Source organism: Oryctolagus cuniculus, chromosome 16 (genome assembly GCF_051225735.1).
Source record: "Oryctolagus cuniculus isolate XC-2025 breed Fujian yellow rabbit chromosome 16, ASM5122573v1, whole genome shotgun sequence".
Taxonomy (NCBI): domain Eukaryota; kingdom Metazoa; phylum Chordata; class Mammalia; order Lagomorpha; family Leporidae; genus Oryctolagus; species Oryctolagus cuniculus.
This window is the reverse complement of record NC_142882.1, coordinates 17,212,104-17,233,097: the sequence shown is the minus strand read 5'-3', so window position 1 is coordinate 17,233,097 and position 20,994 is coordinate 17,212,104. Positions and strand designations below refer to the sequence as shown.

Sequence of the window (20,994 nt, the reverse complement as noted above, 5' to 3'; positions counted from 1 at the left end):
CCCCAGCATCAGTTCACATCAGATGGGTGGAAAAGCAAGACTTGCTGCCCCACATACCAGCTTTCAGCTCAGAAGTCTGTAATGTTTATGCTTTTCAGTCTTGCTGGGAATTTGAGAATCCAACTGGTACCAAATGCCTGCTCCATGACACCATCTTGAGAAAGGTGACACAAGTGGAATCTGTACTGCTGAAGGAGATAGAAACCCCTGTATTTCCTCATCCCTGGGGATCCACAGTCACTCCACTGTTCAGGCAAGGGGACCAAGCCTCATAAACCTAGCTAGACCCAGCAGCAACAGCGACCAACATTTTAGCCTAAGCGGTGTCCACACTACACTGGTCAGGTGGTTCTGCACAGCAAAGTGGGTCCTATTCCCAAAACCTTAAGAAGGAGTGATTACCTCTGTGGATACAGGACCATCTCCCCTACTTCCTCAACCCCCACCAGGGCAGTGCAAGCTCTGGCTTTGGTGGGTGTGAAGAGTCCTGCATGTTTGTCCCATACTCCCGCCCAGCCCTACTGTGGATCCTTCTGAGTCTGCCCTGGCTTTGAGGGGACTTCAACACCCGTCTTTTGTCAGTGTACAGATCACTAGAAAACAAGCATCAGAATTAAACTATACTATAGACCAAATGAGTCTTATAATATTAGAACATTACGTCCAACCACAGCAAGATACATCCTGTTTCCGCCAGCACATAGAATAGTCTTTAGGATAGGCCATTGATTACGCCACAAAACAAATCCCAACAAATTCAAAAAAATCAAAATCCTATCACATTATCCTCTCTGACCACAATGGAGTAAAACTAGAAATGGTCAGCCAAAGAGAAAATAACTCTAGAAGTTATCCAAACACATGGAAACGGAACAACTTGCTTTGAATGAAAAACGTTTCCTTGAAAAATAAGGAAAATTTAAAAATTCCTTGTGGGGAGCAATCCAGACTAGACTAAGTTACTCGAATTAGGACTTATTCTATGCATCTGCTCTCCCACAATATGGCGCTGGGAGAGAAGTAAACAGCTTCCGCACAGCTGCCTCCAGTTCAACCAATTAACTGTAGGACTTGCTCCTGATTGGAGGAGAGCAGCGTACTCGGCGTGTGGGCAGCCGAGTTGGGATTGGCGGAGGAGGACTATAAAGGAGGAGAGAGACGGCATGCACCAGGAACATCTATGGGGAACATCTAAGGGAACCCGTGCAGCCCCCCAGAGAGCCGGCCGGCAGTGTGCCGCTCCCCCGCAGAAGTGGGGAAAGTGGCAGGGGGAACGGAGGTGGAAGGGATAGTAGCCAACCCGGGAAGAACCAGCAGCAAACCCGGGGAGGGCCGAGCAGACAGAAAGAACAGCGCAGGGTCTTGTGTCGTTCCTCCATGAAGAGGGGGAGCGACATAATGGTGCCGTGACTCGGATAGGAAACCTAACTCGGATAGGAAACCTAGAACGGATAGCAAACTTAGGAGGGAAGAAACGGGAAGAACTGGGAAATTACCGGAGAGAGAGACTAGCAAACAGCCTAGGGAAAAGCCGGACGAAAAGAGGTGCCGGAAGAAGCTGTTGAAAGCCTAGGCATAGACTCGTATACGGACTACGGGGGGAAGCTGGGAGAAATCTCTAAGGTTGAAAGCAAAAGTGAAAGCTAGAACAAACAGACTCGGACGCGGACTGTGGGGAGAGGCCAGGAGAAATGAGGGAGGAATATCGTTGGAGGAAAGTTTGGGGAAACATACCGGGTAGAGAAAAATGTTAGGGAAATTGAAGCCGTGGGGGGCAGGCCAAGGCGGACACGAAAGCCACTTTGGGATTCTCAAGTTAGCCCGGGAATAGGGGGCGAAAAGTTGAAACCAGAAGCTGAGACGCAAGCCAGATTGGGATCCGTCTGATTAGCCCGGGGAGCAAAGGACGGGAAGCCAAACCGTGGGGCGGAGACGTACGCTGGGTTGAATTCGCCAGGCTAGCCCGGGGAACTTAGATTGAATGCTAGTGGCGGACACGTAAGCTACGCTGTGTTACTCGCGGAAGCCGCCGCGTGCAGAGAGAGCACGGGGTGTGAGTAGATAGGGAACGGGGCTGGCGAGGCCGTGGTTCAGACGCGAAAGGGTTAAGTGCGAGACCGCGGAGCGCGCGAAGCCAAGCCGCGCAAAGCCGAGCCGCGCAGATGAGGCGCGGGCTGAAGCTGCGCGGAGCCGTGAAGCTGCCGGCAGCGCGAGGCGCCGGGAAGCTGTGGGGATAAGAGAAACAGAAGTTTAGAAGTAAAGTGAGAAAAATAGGAATGCTGGAAGATAGAAGTAAAATGGGAGAAATAGGAATGCCCGGAGATAGAGAAATAGAGAAATAAAAAGGCCTCCCTACAACACTGCAATGTGAGAGCTTGGATTCGGTCTGCCTAATCAAGTGAGGCGATGAGCACCTGCGGGCAGCTAGCAGCTTATGCGCAGCAGGTCACCGAAGACAGGCACGAATTAACATCAGTAAGGCTTCCCCACAATAGAACAATATTAAGCTTGGATTCGGTCTGCCTGATTTAAGGCGGTAAGCGCCAGCAAGCAGCTCGACCAGAGTATGAGCTGCAGGTCACCGAAGATAGGCACGAACCAACACTAATAAGTCTCCCCCACAATAAGGCAATGAGAAGGCTTGGATTCGGTTTGCCTGATAGAGCTTGTAAGCCCCTGCAGGCAGAGCAAAGCATGCGCTGCAGGGCACCGAACACAGGCACGCATCAGCGCCTAAAAACCTCCTCACAACATGGCGAAGAGAGGACCCGGATTCGGTTTGCCTGATGGATAGGACTTGTAAGAGCCTGTGGCAACTCTAGCAAGTAGAGCAGAGTGTGTGCTGCGGGACACCGAAGACAGGCGCGTATCAACGCCAAAAATAAAAAGAAAGGGGGATCTGTGGGGAGCAATCCGGACTAGACTAAGTTACTCAAATTAGGACTTATTCTATGCATCTGCTCTCCCACAATATGGCGCTGGGAGAGAAGTAAACAGCTTCCGCACAGCTGCCTCCAGTTCAACCAATTAACTGTAGGACTTGCTCCTGATTGGAGGAGAGCAGCGTACTCGGCGTGTGGGCAGCCGAGTTGGGATTGGCGGAGGAGGACTATAAAGGAGGAGAGAGACGGCATGCACCAGGAACATCTATGGGGAACATCTAAGGGAACCCGTGCAGCCCCCCAGAGAGCCGGCCGGCAGTGTGCCGCTCCCCCGCGGAAGTGGGGAAAGTGGCAGGGGGAACGGAGGTGGAAGGGATAGTAGCCAACCCGGGAAGAACCAGCAGCAAACCCGGGGAGGGCCGAGCAGACAGAAAGAACAGCGCAGGGTCTTGTGTCGTTCCTCCATGAAGAGGGGGAGCGACATTCCTGAATCTTATGAAAATAGAAACACAACAACCCGAAACTTATGACATAGAGGAAGCAATTCTAATGAAAAGTTTATAACAGTAAGCACCTACACACACACACACACACACACACAAATACCACAACCTAACTACATCTTAAGGATCTTGAAAAGCAAGATACAACCAAGCCCAAAGTTATAATGAAACAAAGAAACATCAGAGCAGAAATAAATAAAATAGGAAACTAAAATAGAAAAGATTAATGAAGTAAATATTTGGTTTTTTGAAAAGGTAAAACATACATCTTTAGCTAGAGTAAAACCAGAAAGCCGACTTCAATAAATAAAAGCAGAGATGGAAAAGGAGACATTACAAATGACACCACAGAAGTATAAAGAGCCATTACAGACTATTAAGAATGACTACACACCAACAAATTGACAAACTTTGAAGAGGAGGACAAATTTCTACACCTGTAACTGACCAGGATTGAACAAAGAAAACCTGAAAGGACCAATAAAAAGTAGTGAGATGGAAGTGTAACAAGAAGTCTCTGGACAAAGAAAAGCCAAGGACCAGATGGCTTCACTGCTGAATGCTAGCAAACTCCTAAGGAAGAACTAACAGCAATTAATCTCAAAGTACTCCCAAGTAATCGAAAGGAAGGGAACCCTTCCAAATGCATTCTATGAAGCTAGCATTACCTTGATTTCAAAACCAGTCAAGGACACAACAGAAAAAAACTATAGGTCAATATCCCTGATGAACACAGATGCAAAAATTCTCAGCTGTATACTAGCAATTGACATTCAATAGACACACCAACAAAAGTCCTTTAGTATGATGAAGCATGAGTTCTATCAGGGATTCAGATATATTCAGCCTATGCAAGTCAATAAGTAATATACCACATCAACAGAAAAATGGGCAAAATTCATATGATCATCTCAGTAGATGCAGAGAGCATTTGGCAATATTCAGTATCCACTCATGACTGAAAATCTTAAATAAATTAAGTATAAAAGGAATACACCTCAACACAGTAAAGGCCAGATGGGACAAACCCATAGCCAAAGTGATACTGGAAGGAGCAAAGCTGAAACCATGTCCTCTAAGATCTGGAGCCAGAAAAGGCTGTCAACGTTCACTGCTCTTATTCAGTATAGCATTGGGATTTTAGCCAAAGCAGTTAAGCCAGGGAAAGAAATAAAAGGCAGACAAATAGGAAAGGAAGAAATCAAATTGCCCCTGTTTGTAGAGGACATGAGTTTGTATGGAAATACACCTGAATACATTCACCAGGAGACTAGTGGAACTGAAAAACAAGTTCAGTAAAGTTGCATGGTACAAATTCAGTGTGCAAAACTCAGTAGCATTTCTATACACCATAATGAACTGCACCAGAAAGAAGTAATTACAAAAAATTGTTATGCCTTGCAATCCATTTAACCAGGGGTATGAAAGATCTCTACCATGGAAATTACATAACACTATGAAAGAGGTAAAGAAAACAAAACAAAAAAGATTTGCAAGATATAATTAAACGTCCATACTACCCGAAGAGGTTTCCAGATTCAATGCAGTCTCCATGAAAATACCAACTACATTTTTCATGGAACTATTAAAAATTTATAAAATTCAATCTTGAACAAAAACAACAAAGAGGGAGGAACCAGAATACTAGATTTCAGGACATTCTACAGAGCTATTTCAACTAAAACAGCATGGAACTTGCGTAAAAATAGTCATGTAGAACCAAGGGACTGATTGGAGATCAAAAAAGTGAATCCATGAGTCTATAGTCAACTTTGACAAAGTTGTTGAAAACACACATTGGAGCATGGACTGTCTCTTCAGTTACTGGCAAGGGAAGACTGTATATCCATATGCAGTTAATTGAACTAAGATGTTCCCTTCCTCCTATACAAAAATCTACTCAAAATGGATCAGAGATCTAAATGTAAGACCCAAAACTATCAAACTGCTAGAAAGAAAAGGGAAACACTTCAATATAATACCACAGGCAATGCTTTTTTTTTGGGGGGGGGGGATAAGATCCCAAAAGCACCAAAAAGAAAAGGAAAAACATATCAGATTGTATCACAGAGAGAAACTTCTGCACAGTCAAGGAAGCAATCAGCAAAATGAAGAAACAACCAAGATAGTGTGAGAACATATTTAAGCTATTCTTCTGACAAAGGATTACTATCCAGAATATGTAAGGAACCCAGAAAACCTAATTAGAAAAGAAAAAATCCAGTTACGGAATGGGCATAGAGTATGAATAGATATTGTGCCCTTGGACTGGCCTTCAGGGAGAAATGTGCACATTTAGCCCAATTCCAGGTGTGCGTTTCTGGTTTCACATGCCTAAGGAGCTATTTGGAAGGCAAGTGGGACTTCTAATGGCAGACAATAAATAACACAAGGGGACTCTAATACTGAAGTTACTGGTGATAGCAAAGGGCTCACTGAAGCAGCAGTTATGTGTTGTCAGGGGCAGCAATCAGCCAGCAGATGAAGCAGCCAACATTTTCCTATATAAATCTCCTATCTGTATATGACACTCATTCCAATTTTTAGCTTGTCTAACAATTGCCCCTACTGATACTAATTCAGACACTCACTGAAGAGAATCATATGGGCTTCCATCAGTGTAGAAAAGGTTGGTATTATAATCCTGACAAACATGTTTTCTATACCTGACAATTGTGCCTTTCAAATTGTTGAGGCTACATGTGACCATACTCATTATGGAAAGGAGATGTATTTCAATGACTCTCAGAACAATCTGACTGGATACAAGGAATCACCGAAAAGTGTATGTTGTGTGCAAACACCAACAACCACCCCAAAGAGATGGGCTGGCATTGTTGCGCAGAGGGTTAAGCTGTGGCCAGCAACACCATCATTCCATATCTGAGTTACAGTTCGCGTCCTGGCTGCTCTGCTTCTAATCCAGCTGCTTGCTATTGCACCTGGGAAATAGTGGACAATGATTCAACTTTTGGGTTCCTGCACCCATGTGGGAGATCTGGAGGCAGTTCCAGTCTGGCCCAGCACCAGAAGTTGTGGACATTTGGGGAGTGAACCAGCAGATAGTAAACCTCTCTTTCTCCCCTTCCCTCTGTCACTCTGCCTTCCAAATAAATCTTTTTTTTTTGAAGCCCCAAACACAAAGTAACAAGAGCGCCCCAAGTCCCAGGCTCACAGTTTTGGGGACGACTACCTGGGGGTCAGCAAACTGATTTTACTGTGATGTTGACAAGCCAGGGGACGTAAGTACTTGGTAAAAGTTGTGGATATTTTTACCAGTCAGCTGGAAGCACACTTGAATCAAACCAAAAAAAGCTATGGAATTCAGTAAAAAATGACTTAACCACATCATCCCGAGGTTTGGCCTCCTTGAGGGCGACCACTGGCCAGCATTATCTGCAGCCATCCCGCAAGTTAAGATCACCTTAGAGCTTTCTCCTGGCAGAAACAAGGGGAGTCTGTGTGACCCAACAGCCCTGCTGAGTTTGGGTAAACATGTCCAGCCATGAAGTCGACCGACCAACTGGACAGCCAACAAGCGGGAGTAAGGACTGCTGAAACCTCATGCGACTGGTGGATGGAGTTCTCCAGCTTCTGCTGGATTTGGCTGACTTACCCGTCTGCTTTCCTGTTCTTGTTTTCTGCTTATTTGGTCTCCGTCTTCTTCGTTTTCCAACCATTTTCATTTGTAGCCAAGAAAGCACCAGCTAAACCTCCTACTGCAAGACCTTTCGCCTCCATAGAAACCTGCTCCCCAGTTCTTAAACTTCATTTGCATCCTAATTGAAGCCCTTTAGGTATCATGGCCCCAGTGAAGCAGGAAGTAGCCAGATGACAGTGATGCCCTTTCCCCCTTTTGATTCTATCAGTTATAAACTGCAGGAGAGCTCAACACACCTCTTTGCCCCCAAGGAAGCAAAACAATTAGCCTGGCATTGGCTAAATGCTTGCTGAGAATAACCAGGTGTTCTTGCAAATATAGGGGCGGGAAGGACCTGGGGGAGGCCGTTGATTGGATGCAGCCAAACTCAGTGGTTAACACATTTCATGCAGGAGAAGCATGCAAGTCTGATTCAGCTGTGGCCGGTTTGTGGCACCTGTGCAGAAGCCCGGCTTGGCAACTCACCATCTCCTTCCTGATATGAAGCTAACCCCTCTCTTTATGTTAAATCTTCAACACCAGATGAACATGAAATAATGTAACACACATGACACCTTAGCAGGCATGTGTGCCTACTCCTTTCTGAAATGCATAACTCTGCCTGGAACTTCCCTAAACTTAATGAATATGTATAACTTCCTTATAAGGAAGCCCCAGGACCTGTAACTTCCAGCTCCTCTGGGAGCCTAGTATGTAGTTACTGGCCTCGCGCCTGAATTGTGCAGATTTAAATATAATCTTTTCTACTCCGAGAGCAAGCATTGTGGGTATGTTTGATTGTCCAAGGCAGCTGACAAGAACCCATGGATTTTCTGCCTGGTTATAACACCACAAGGAAATAAGCTGATGGATAATTTAATTAGCCCCATTAAATTATTCCACCATGTATATATGCACAGAAACATTGCACTCTTCCCCACAAACATATAAATATAATTGCCAATTAAAATAAATTTAACTTAAAAAGGTTCCATGAAGATTATATAAAGCAAAGTTTTAGATAACTTTCCCCTTTTAGCTCTAGGACATGTGGGAAACAGATGTATAAGGAGCAAAACCTTTTTCTCTCTGTCCTTGTTATCTTTTTTATTTTCCTCGTGATGAACTATAACAACCTCAGGAGTTCTAGACTGATTCCTTGAGAGCACTAGTTGCTTAAACTTTACTTGTTAGTGGAGCTGCTTCCTTGTGGTATTTGAGGAGAAAAAGTAGTGTACTTATAAATGTTTAATTGGGGTAGGGAGATCTTGCTTTTTTAAAATTTAAATTATTGTTCACATGAGAAAGAGGGAAATAGAGAGAGGCAGAGAAAGTTGCCATCAACTCTGTTAACTCCCCCAATGGCTGCACCAGCCCAGCTGGAGGAGGGGCTAACAGCCAGGAACTCAATCTAGGTCTCCCAATTGGGTGGCAGGAACCCGATCAATTGAGCCATCACTGCTACCTCCCAGGGTCTGCATATGCAGGATGCTGGAGTCAGGAGCCAGGAAGTGCTTGATGCAGGTACTCTGCTGTGGGAAGCCAGCTTCTGAGCTCGTGTCTCAGGCTAGGCTTAATTCCCACCCTGGTCCTGTTTATTTCATTTTCAATCTCTTCTTCTCCTTAAATCTTAGGTATTCACAGTAAATATCTATTGAGAAACTGGGAGCCATGGTTGCTCACAAAAAGGTGACCCAGTAATATTTCAGGGTAGAAAGTGCTAAGGCAAAAAAAATTGGAGTATTATAAAGTGGGGACTGGAAGAAACAGTTGTGCACTCATGTTCATAGGAGCATTATCCACAATGGCCAAAAGTGGAGCAATACAGCATCCTTGGGCAGGTGAAACAATACAGCCTACACCTACAATGGAATATTTCACCCTGGAAAAGGATGGAATTTCTCACACAGCTACAGTGTGAGTGAACCATGAATATACATTATACTAAATGAAAGAAGTCAATCCCCAAGGAACAAATATTGTAGGATTGCACTTGTATCTGGAACTTACGGAAGTCAAATTCATAGAGAAAGTAGAATGGTGGGTGCCAGAGGTTGGCAGGGGCGGTGGAAGAATGGGAGTTAGTGTTTGGTGGGTACAGAGCTTCAGTTTGGGAAGATGAAAGATGTTTTGTAGATGGACATTGGTGATGGTTATGCAACAATGTAAGTAGACTCAATAGTAAACTTATAACTATTTATTGTAATACAATCTGGGAGGCAGTAGATGATAGTCCAAGTGCTTGGGCCCTTACCATACACACAGGAGACCAGTATGGAATTCTGGGCTCCTGGGTTCAGTCTGGACCAGTTCTGGCCGTTGCAGGCATTTTGGGGAGTCAATTAGTGGATGGAAGATTTCTCTTTGTCATACTGCTGTTCAAGTAGATCAAAATAACTCACAGAACTTTTTTTTTTAAAAAAGATTCATTGTATTTATTTGAAAGACCGAGTTAGAGTGAGGAAGAGACAGAGAGAGAGGTCCACTATCTGCTGGTTCACTCCCAAGATGGCCGCAGTAGCTGGAGCTGAACCGATTTGAAGTCAAAAGCCAAGAGCTTCCTCCAGTTCTCCTACATGGGTGCAGGAGCTCAAGGGCCTGGGGCATCTGCCACTGCTTTCCCAGGCCATAGCAGAGAGCTGGGTTGGAAGAGGAGCAGCCAGGACTAGAACCGGTGCCCATATGTGATGCTGAGGCTTCAGGCCTGGGCTTTAACCCACTGCACCACAACACCGGCTCCCAAGAAATATTTTTGAAAATGGTTAAAATGCTGCATTTTGTTATATATCTGTGTACACACACACACACGCGCACACATATAACCATAGATAAGTGTTAACCAAAAGTTCAAGAAATAAAACATCTAATTTTTTATTTGTGATTAACATTTACTGTATATGGGTGAAATGTTCATTTTTCCAGTTAATTATTATTTATAGTCATTGTCTATATTCCCACTACTGTCTTTTTACATTGTACTTGTTAAACTTCTTATTTGATGAAGTATTAAGCCTTTTTGATGTAATGTAAATTTTAAAGATGTAATCTCAAAAAAAAGAGGGAGAAGTATGGGATGGTGAGGGAGGGACGGAGGGAGAAATGGAATATCGTTGTTATTAGAACTATCTACAAATCACACTGAATCTGTTAAAAACTAATTGAAAATTAAAATAGAAACACTAAAAAAAGAAATAAAGGAAAACAACAACCTTGTTACATAAAAATAAAAAAAAATAACATTATTTAAAAGTTAGAGAGAGAGAATCCCAGATCTGCTATTTCATTCCCTAGATGCTCACAAGAGCTGGAGCTGGGCCAGGATGAAGCCAAGAGCCCAGAATTCATTCTGTGTCCCCCACGTGGATTGCATGGACCCAGGCACTTGAGCCATCATCAGTTGCCTACCAGTGTGTGCATTAACAGGAAGCAGGGTGGAAAATGGAGTTGGGACTCAAACCCAGGCCCTCCAAAATGGGATGCTGGTTTCCAAAGTGGTGGCTTAACCTACTAGGCCACAATGCCCATACCTACTGTAATTTTTAAACAAATAGACTCTTAGGTCTTCTGAAGAACTTGAGAAGATAAGTCTGGGATTGAATGGGAAACCATATGTTGACAGAGCCCTAGTTGATATGTTTGATAAACCTAAATTTGTGATGGTGGTTCTCAAAGGATTGTCCTTGGAACCATCAAATTTGAAACTTGTCCAACATAAAACTTGATGGACTCACGTTGATTTTTCCTGAGATAGAAACTTTGGAGTGGGCCTTAAAGATCTATGTATAAAAAAATGTTTAGGGGAAGCCATTGTAACCCATGAGTCGTACTTTGGAAATTTATATTCATTAAATAAAAGATAAAAAAAAATAATTAAAAAAAAATGTTGAGGGGCTGTCACTGTGGCATAGCAGGTAAAGCCAGCACCTGCAGTGCTGGCATCCCATATAGATGCCAGTTTGAGTCCTGGCTGCTCCACTTCTGATCCAGCTCTCTGCTATGGCCTGGGAAAGCAGTAAAAGATGGCCCAAGTCCTTGGGACCCTGCACCTGCATGAGAGAACTGGAAGTAGCTCTGGCTCCTGGTTTGGATTGGTGCAGCTCTGGCCATTCTGGCCAATTGAGGAGTGAACCAACAGATGGAATACACCCCCCCAGCCTATCTGTCTCTCTCTGTGTAACCATGACTTTCAAATAAATAAATAAATCTTTAAAAAACCACAAATCTTGAGGCAGTCCTGGTTTAGGGTAGTTTTTGACATCACTACTCCAGTGAATCCTGGAACTCTTTCTACTCAACCATCATCTTATTAGGAATCTACAAGCCTAAAAATGCTGCCATATTTGTCACAAAGAAGTGATCCAAGGAAGATTAATTTTTCCCAGAGGTGAAGAACGTAGGAGAGAGAAATTACAGATGTCACCACTGTTAGTCTCCCAGGGATAATGTATTGGCAGGTTAGAGATTCCCTGTTCTTGAGGAATCAAAATGATCAGAGAATGAACATATCACTGATCAATTTGTCTAATTAGCTTCAGAGGGGATACAGCCTCCAGGTCACAACTTGGAACTCACTAATTTATAGTCATCAAGGTCCCAATGCAAGACACTCACATCATCTCCAGAAGAAGTGATCCAGGCCCTGTGCCACATGCCTGGCTCTGTCTCCCACTCTTCTGGGGGCCAGACCTTCTGTCTTTATCACCCACTCTCTACGAAAGAAAGAGATTCTAGACATTTGGCTTTGTGTGGGTTCATGCTGCCGAGCCTGCATAGCCTGGTAAGTGTTGAGGAAACTAGGGGAGGGGAAAGGGCATTGCCTATTGTTAAGTATAAGGTAGGGTAAACTCTGTAATGTTCATGGAGAAAGACTTGCTGAAGATAATTTCTTGGAAGGAAGAATGATTAGACTACTCGGTGATAGCTGCTACTGTGTAGTGAGTTTTCACTTTGGTTGTGTTTTGTTTGTGGGCATGGTTGAGAAGATTATCAGAGGTGCTAGTCTTTGTTGGCCATTTCACTGCCCTGGACCACATGGTCTACTGTTGTGATTTCCAGTCCAAGTTGCACAGATGGATGCCCCAAGGTCCTGATAGAACTGTAGATTTTTAACAGCAAAGTCTTGGACTCTTCTAGATCTATTCTCTTATTACCTGACCCAGGAACTCCAAATCCTCCATTCTCCACCACCCCCAGACCAAGCCTTCTGAATTCTGTGACCCACACTTGCTTAGGAACATTTCCTGCTTTCCAGACAGATCTGTGCTTCCCCTTGCCTCTTAACTCTTATCCAGGGCTCTTATTAGATTCCTTCAAGAAAGCAGAGGCTGGATTCCCTAGCATCTTGGACTGTGGCACAGAAATTCTTGGGTTGGGGTGTGAGAGAGGGAAAGGGAAGGACACAGAGAATCCCAATACCATGTTCCCTCTTGACATCCCCTGCCTTAGTGCTTGGGGACATCAGGGGTGCACTGGAACCCATGATATCCCTTTCCCGTGATTCCCCTTGATTTCACCTGAACATCCTCTCTTGATGTTTGTCTTTCTTATGCAACATAATTCTTCAGTGGGTCCCTTCAATTCAAGTGATGTGAGGACACCCCATATGTTATGTCTGCCCCAAACTCATTTTTCCCTCCAGGTACCAGCAATAATTGTAATTCATATCACATTAGTCCCTTGATTATATTCATTTTCTCTGTCTGTCTGTCTCTCTTTCTGTCTCTCTCCCCTCCCCCTTAATTGTATTCTCTTCACATCCCCATTCTCTGTGCAATTTCCCTTTCCAGGTTCTCAGAGAGGTCATCTCTGCCCATCTCTCCAACATCATTCTTTTTTTTTTTTTTTTTGGCAGGCAGAGTGGACAGTGAGAGAGAGAGACAGAGAGAGAAAGGTCTTCCTTTTGCCGTTGGTTCACCCTCCAATGGCCGCCGCTGCAGCCGGCGCACCGCGCTGATCCGATGGCAGGAGCCAGGATCCAGGTGCTTTTCCTGGTCTCCCATGGGGTGCAGGGCCCAAGCACCTGGGCCATCCTCCACTGCACTCCCTGGCCATAGCAGAGAGCTGGCCTGGAAGAGGGGCAACCGGGACAGAATCCAGCGCCCCAACCGGGACTAGAACCCGGTGTGCCGGCGCCGCAAGGTGGAGGATTAGCCTATTGAGCCACGGCGCCGGCCCTCCAACATCATTCTTTATCATTCTCATCTACCACTTTCTACTTAAGCAAGAGCAAAGTGCCAGAACCCTCTGGCCTCTACTGCCTCTTGCTTTCAAACATCTCCCATTCCTCTTCTCTCTACCAGAAAGTCCTGACTCAACCCTTCTCTGAATATCTACTTTCCAGGTAGCCCTTCCTCCAGGAATGCTTCCATGACTCCATCGTCCCAGGCTGGATTTAGAGCTCCTCTCTGTATTCCACACTGCAATCCACCTTAGCACTTAATTCTCTGTGTTACAATTACTGTTTTCTGTATCTGTCTCTACACCTTGGAGGCCAGACATGAATACAAAGGCCAAACACCCTTAATCTTCATATCCCAACAGCTACCACATAGGCTGGCCCAAAGACTCCCTTCTTGCAGAATGGTTTCCAGCACTTTTTCAGTGACTGACAAGCTGCCTCATTGATTATTTTGTTTTAAAGATCTATTAATTTATTTGAAAGTCAGAGTTACACAAAGAGAAGAGTGGCGGGGGGGGAGCTCTACCATCTGCTGGTTCATTCCCCAATTGGCTGCAATGGCCAGAGCTGCACTGATCTGAAGCCAGGAGCCAGGAGCTTCCTTTGGGTCTCCCACGTGATTGCAGGGGCCCAAGGACTTGGGCCATCTTCTACTGCTATCCCAGGCCAAAGTGGAGCGGCATACTCATTTGATGCATAGTCAAAGGGGCTAGGATGAAGGAGGTGACTATCCTCCCAGTTTCTGATATCTAACCTTTGGTCTGAAGGTAGGCAGAAAGTTTCTAATATATCGGTAGCTTAAGATAAACATTCCTAACCATAATGTCATGACTCATTTGAATCATCATTTGGCTGGTGCTATTTTAAAATATATACAAAGATTCATTGATTTGAAAGGCAGAGTGACAGAGGGAGAGGGGGACGTGCATGTGCACACACACACACACACACACAGAGAGAGAGAGAGAGAGAGAGAGAGATCTTCCATCCATTTGTTCACTTCCCAAATGGCTGCAATAGTCAAGGCTGGGCCACACCAAAGCTGGGAGCCAGGAATTCCATAGGGGTCTTCCATGTGGTTGGGAGAGCTTTTCCAGGTGTATTAGCCGGGAGCTGAATTGGAAGCAGGGCAGCCAGAATGAATGATGGTAATGCAAGTGTTGTGCTACAATGCTGCACTCCACAATTATGTTTTCCACTGTATATTTTACATTGTCTCAACTTTTTAATGTAGACTGAATGAATAAGATTTTATTATCCCAGAAATAGAACCTTTCTCTGTCCAAATAATTACTTTCATGAAAATAGTTCTAAAACCTGAATGTTCACATGGACTATATGATGAAACTTCATAACTTAATGGAAAATGGAAATAAAGGACAAATTTATTTTTGTGTGGATCTACAAGTGCTTAAGGAAATAGGATAAATAAGAGAGGGCTCCCTGACTCTTAGACATCTCACATGCAATTTCTGTCATCTGTAAGCCAGCCACCTTGTTAGTGATTTTTCCCTACAGCCTCCTGAACAGAATCAGAAAGACAGTGCCAGAAAGACATCTCAAGATTTTAGGAGGAGAGTGATACAACTGGATGTTCACTTTAGAAAGATGTGTTATCAGGCTGGACACTTGGAAGGAAGTCCCTGCAATAGACCTAGTAGGGGATGGAATTGTTTTATTTTGAAATGCTGTTGATGATGTTAACATGCAGAGTACATTCCAGGGAACACCAGAATCCTGGCCATGGCCCATAGGATCTCTGCATGTCACTCACTAAAATAAGTAAGGCAGGTGGGCATTTGATGCAGTGGTTAGTTAAGATTTTTTTGGGGGATGCCTGCATCCTATATCACAGAGCCTGGGCTGAGATCTGGCTCTGCTATTCCTAGCTTCCTGCTAATGTGCATGTTCTCCCCCCCCCTTTCTTTCTTCCTTTACCTTGGGAAGTAAGTCATCATCCTACTTACCCTGCAATATTTTATCTAGATATTGTCCGTGCTCTCACATTTTCTTACTACCCAGATGTGGTTTTCTGGTTTCAGATGTGCCCCAGACAAGCAAGATGGACTATACCTTTCCTTTAGATCACTGGGCCTCTTATGTGTTAGGGACGATGTGGGCTATTTTACCCCTATGATCTAAAGTTGCTCTTTGTAGTCCTTGACTCTAAGTCAGAGATAAAAGGAATAGGTGAGGGTCCAGTGCTGTGGCATAGTGACTAAAGCTACCACCTGCAGTGCCAGCATTCCATATGGGCACTGGTTCAAATCCCGACTGCTCCACTTCCCATCTAGCTCTGATATGATCTGGGAAATCAGTGGAAGGTAGCCAAAGTGCTTGAGCCCCTGCACCCATGTGGGAAACCTGGAAGCAGCTCCTGTCTCCTGGCTTCGGATAGGCACAGCTCCCGCAGCTGTGGCCATCTGGGGAGTGGACCAGTGGATGGAAGACCTCTCTCTCTGCCTCTGCCTCTCCGTAACTCTGCCTTTCAAATAAAACAACACACACACACACACACACACACACAAACCAGAGGGAATAGATTTGTCTCCCAGAGGCTAATGGACAGAGATCGGTCAGCATTACAAAATGTTGCCTATAACAAGTGACAGACTATAGAATTCCTAATTTTATAATAGTAAGATTATTTTTCTCCCAAATGGTGGAGTTAGAATCATGCCAGGCGATCCCAATACAATCCCATCAAGGTGGCATGTACCAACGCCATCTCACTAGTCCAAGTGATCAATTTCAGTTCACAATTGATCACACTGATAGGTCTAAGAGTCAAAGGGATCACACAAACAAGACTAGTGTCTGCTAATACTAGCTGATAGAATCAAAAAGGGAGAGAATGATCCATCATGGGAAGCAGGATACACAGTAGACTCATAGAATGGGAGATGTCCTAAATAGCATTCTGGCCTCAGAATCAGCCCTTAAGGCATTTGGATATGGCTGAAGAGCCCATGATAGTATTTTAGGCATGGAAAGCCAAGACACCCTGGAAAAAAAAAGAAGACCTAAACGAAAGATCTCTGGGAGTGAGATCCCAGTGGAAAGAACGGGGCCATCAAAGAAGGAGGTACCTTTCTCTGAAGGGAGGAGAGAACTTCCACTTTGACTATGACCCTGTTGGAATAAAATCGAAGTTGGCAAACTCAAAAGGCTTCCATAGCCTTGGAAACTCATGACTAGAGCCTAGGGAGATTACTGATGCTATAAACAGGAGTGTCAAATTGTTAAGTCAACAACAGGAGTCACTGTGTACTTACTTCTCATGTGGGATCCGTCCTTAGTGTGTTGTCCAATGTGAAGTAATGCTATAACTAGTACTGAAACAGTATTTTACACTCTGTGTTTCTGTGTGGGTGCAAACTGATGAAATCTTTACTTAGTGTATACTGAATTGTTCTTCTGTGTATAAAGATGGTTGAAAATGAATCTTGATGTGAGTGGAATGAGAGAGGGAGCGGGAGATGGGAGGGGTGTGAGTGGGAGGGAAATTATGGGGGGGGGAAGCCATTGTGGTCCATTAACTGTACTTTGAAAATTTATATTTACTAAATAAAAAAAGATTGTTTTTCTCAATTCTCCACGTCAAGAATTGAAAATTCAGAGAGAATTGAGAGGCTGCTCATTGTCTATTTCACATGCCTTCTCTTCTTGAATTGTTTAGCTGATGTGTCAACAACATGGAACCAGGAAATCAAACAAGTATTTTAGGATTTCTACTCCTGGGCTTTTCTCAAGACTCAAAGCACCAACCTCTGCTATTTGGTTTGTTCCTGCTCATGCTTGTGGTCACGGTGCTTGGAAACCTGCTCATCATCCTGGCCATCGGCTCTCATGCCCACCTCCACACGCCTGTGTACTTCTTCCTCTCCAACCTGTCCTTGGCTGACATCTGTTTCATCTCTACAACCATCCCAAAGATGCTGCAGGACATCAAGACTCAGAGCTATTCCATCACCTTCGCAAGCTGCATCACTCAAATGTACTTCTTCATGGTTTTTGGGGGCATGGACACACTTCTCCTCACCTGGATGGCCTACGATCACTTTGTGGCCATCTGTCACCCCTTGCACTACCCAGTCATCATGAATCCCCGTCTCTGTGGTCTGCTGGTTCTTGTGTCCTGGTGCATCAGTCTGTCATATGCCCTGATCCAGACCCTGTTGATGCTGAGGCTGTCCTGCACCAGGTGGGTAGTTGCACACTTTTACTGTGAGCTTGCTCAGGTCCTTGTGCTTGCCTGCTCTGACACGTTCATCAATTACACCCTGCTCTACATGGTGACTGCTCTTCTTGGCTTTGTTCCCCTCTCAGGGATCCTTTTCTCCTATATGCGAATTGTCTCCTCCATTCTGAAAATTCCATCGACTGGTGGAAGATACAAAGCATTCTCCACCTGTGGGTCTCATCTAACTGTGGTTTCTCTGTTCTATGGGACAGGCCTTGGGGTGTATCTCAGTTCTGACGCCTCGTCCTCTTCCTGGAAGGGCATGGTGGCCTCAGTGATGTACACTGTGGTCATTCCCATGCTGAACCCCTTCATCTACAGCCTGAGGAACACGGACATTAAGAGAGCTTTACAAAGTCTTCTTGGGTTCACACTCCATGTTCAGTGATGGGAACGTCGTTCCTGGATTTGGGAGCTGCCGGAAGTCACAGCAGTGGGACAAAAATATTCTGCCTCTGAACTGTACAGAGTTTTGATGCTTACCCACTCTGTTTCTCTGTCTTCAGTCAAAACTACCCTGTGAGTACTTGGTGTGAAGCGTATGGTGATTCCTGTTACCCTCAGTCTACTCCCTTCTACCCTTCCCTTTACATTTTACATTACTACACCTCGGCTTGGAGTTTGCACTCCTGCAGGTCAATACAACCATTTAAGTGAGATTCAGAAACTACTGCTTATAAGTGAATTCACTTTACAATTAACCAGAGCTGCTGCTTACCAAATTCATTCACTCGACAATATTTACTGGAATCTATAGTGTGCCAGATCTTCTAGGTACCTGGGATACAGCTGTGAAAAAATTTGGGTGATTGGATACTGGGTACCAAAATATAGTGAGAGAGAAGTAAGAAATTCTAGTGCTCTACATTACAGTGAGGTGACTATCATTCACAACAATATTTTATGAAGGAGTAGAACACAGGAGCTTATAGGTTCCAAATACAAAGAAAGCATAAGGCAATGGAAACCTAGCTACCTTATGTAAGCGTGTTGTCTATATGAATTAAACATTATACTTGGGGCTGGTGCAGTAGTGTAGTGGGTAAAGCTGTGGCCTGTGGTGCTGCCGTCCCACATGGGTGCAAGTTTGAATCCTGACTCTGATCCAGCTCCCTGCTAATGTGGATGTTGTATACGCTGCCAGATATCTCTCAGCTGAAAAAAATAAGGAAATTCTGTCTTTTACAACAAAATGGACGCAACTGGAAATCATCATACTTAGTGAAATAAGCCTGTCCCCACAAGACCAATACATATGTGTTCCATGATCTGTGATAACTATTATAGTACACAAAATATATTGTATGATTATTTGCATTGCCATCTGCATAAAATTATCCATGTACTTAACTGTTGGGAGGAAATGGCTTAAAGTCTAAATGAAATATTTGAATGTTACTTTGTCTTTGGTTCTATTTTACTGAAACAAATTATGAATGACTAATTGAACAAAAAACCCCAAATATGGGTGAAGTGGTCATTTTTCTATTCAATTGTTGTTTAAAGCTATTATCTATATTCCTACTAAACTAGATTCTTTTTGCTTTTTACTTAAGTTTCATATTCAGTGAAGTAGTAAGCCAGTGTACTGTAATATAAATTTAAAATGTCATCTCAAAAACTAAAAAACAAGAAAGATCAAAGGAAGGACGGTGGGAAGGAAGGAGAAAGGGAGGGAGAGAGGAGGGGAATTTCATTATGTTCTTAGACTTACATCCACAAATCATATTGAATCTGTTAAAATTAATTAAAATTAAAATGAACATAATAAAAGACCTTTGAAGTCTTACCATAACCCATTTCACCTCCCTCCACTTTCTCACCTTCCAATATATCCATGAGCATAGGCTCATAAGATGACATATTCCATTTAGATGACACCTCATGGTTCTGTTTATTCAACAAGAAATTCTCATCTGCTTTAGGATAGAGGCCGTCAGGAGATCTGACCACAGGAGAGCTTTAGGCTAAGGAGAAAATGCTTAGGTTTCTGAAGGACCTTCCTGAGAATTAGGAAACTTCAGGGTTACAGATTCTGGCCTCAGTGAAAGGGAATTTCCATAGTGATGCCAGGCAGCAATGGAGAACTCTGGCTACAGACAGAGACTTCTCTCTTCTTGATTAGGCCTCTCTGCAAGGTCACCAGGTTATAAGCTGGAGCTCTTAGCCTTGGCCAAGCCAGTGATGGCTCTGAGGGCCTCCCAGTCACTTAGGAGTCCTCATCTGGACCCAGATTCAGTTCCCAATCTCTCTGTCTAGCATCCACAAACATCATTCAACACAGTGATGCTGGGGCCAGTATTGTAGCACAGCAGGTTAAATCACCACCTCAATGCTAGCATCTCGTGTGACTGCAGGTTCCTGTCCTTGCTGCCCACTTCTGGTCCAGCTCTGTGCAAATGTACCTGAGAAGGCAGTGGGTGATGACCCAAGTGCCTGGGCTCCTGCCATCGGTCTCGGTGTGGAGACCTGGATGGAATTCCAGGCTCCTGGCTTTGGCCTGGCCCAGCTTTAGCAGTTGTGGCCTTTCAGAGAGTGAACCACAGGATGGATGATCCCTGTCTGTGTCTCTGCCTCTCTGTAACTCTGCCTTTCAAATAAATAAAATTTTTCAGAAAAATGGAAAATAGAAAATACCTCCTAAATGCTAGTTATTGTTTAATGATTCAGATAGCACCATGCACTAATGCCATCTATGGGATCAGTATAATGTATGATTTTGTGTATTTGGCCCAAGTATACATATTAAATTTTTTTTTTTATTTTTTGACAGGCAGAGTGGACAGTGAGAGAGAGAGACAGAGAGAAAGGTCTTCCTTTTTGCCATTGGTTCACCCTCCATGGCCGCGGCGGCTGGCGCGCTGCGGCCGGCGCACCATGCTGATCCGATGGCAGGAACCAGGTACTTCTGGTCTCCCATGGGGTGCAGGGCCCAAGGACTTGGGCCATCCTCCACTGCACTTCCTGGCCTCAGCAGAGAGCTGGCCTGGAAGAGGGGCAACCAGGACAAAATCTGGTGCCCCGACTGGGACTAGAACCCGGGGTGCTGGAGCCGCGGTGCCGGCCACTTATTAAAATGTAAAGTACACCAGGTCATGGTTAGGATCAACATTGGACAAGACTTTTAAATGTAGCCCACTTTTTTGAGTATGCATCTTGTTTCATAAATGCACAAAATCAGAAAAAAGGTGAAAATTTATGAAGATGAATGGAGCATAAAAAATTTTCTCATTATGAACATTGCATTTAATATATTTTTAAAGATTTATTTATTTGGAAAGCAGAATTATAGAGAGGCAGAAGGAGAGAGAGAGAGAAAGAGAGGGAGAGAGAGAGAGAGAGAGAGAGAGAGTGTTAGGTCTTCTATCTGCAGGTTAACTCCCCAGTTGGCTGCAATGGCTGGAGCTGCAGATCTGCAGCCAGGAGCCAGGAGCTTCTCCTGGGTCTCCTGCAATGGTGCAGGGGCCAAGCACCTGGGCCATCTTTGACTATTTCCCAAGACACAGCAGAGAGCTGGATTAGGAGTGGAGCAGCGAGGACTCGAACCA

The 20,994-nt window shown here is 44.4% G+C and overlaps 1 protein-coding gene and 1 long non-coding RNA gene across 3 annotated transcripts in view; one reads left to right on the top strand and one right to left on the bottom strand.

Moving 5' to 3' along the window:
- LOC127489333 (uncharacterized) overlaps positions 1-7,397 on the bottom strand; it is a 54,026-nt gene extending 46,629 nt beyond the window's left edge. For both annotated transcript variants that reach the window (XR_016222961.1, XR_016222962.1), the window contains exon 1: positions 7,002-7,397. This is a non-coding gene — a long non-coding RNA (uncharacterized LOC127489333). The remainder of the gene's footprint in view (positions 1-7,001) is intronic.
- A 9,496-nt stretch (positions 7,398-16,893) lies between these two features.
- LOC149121544 (olfactory receptor 7C1-like) lies at positions 16,894-17,834 on the top strand. The gene has a single exon (XM_089316014.1). The coding sequence runs from the start codon at positions 16,899-16,901 to the stop codon at positions 17,832-17,834; it is 936 nt and encodes a 311-aa protein (XP_089172140.1). The 5' UTR covers positions 16,894-16,898.
- Positions 17,835-20,994: the final 3,160 nt, after the last annotated feature.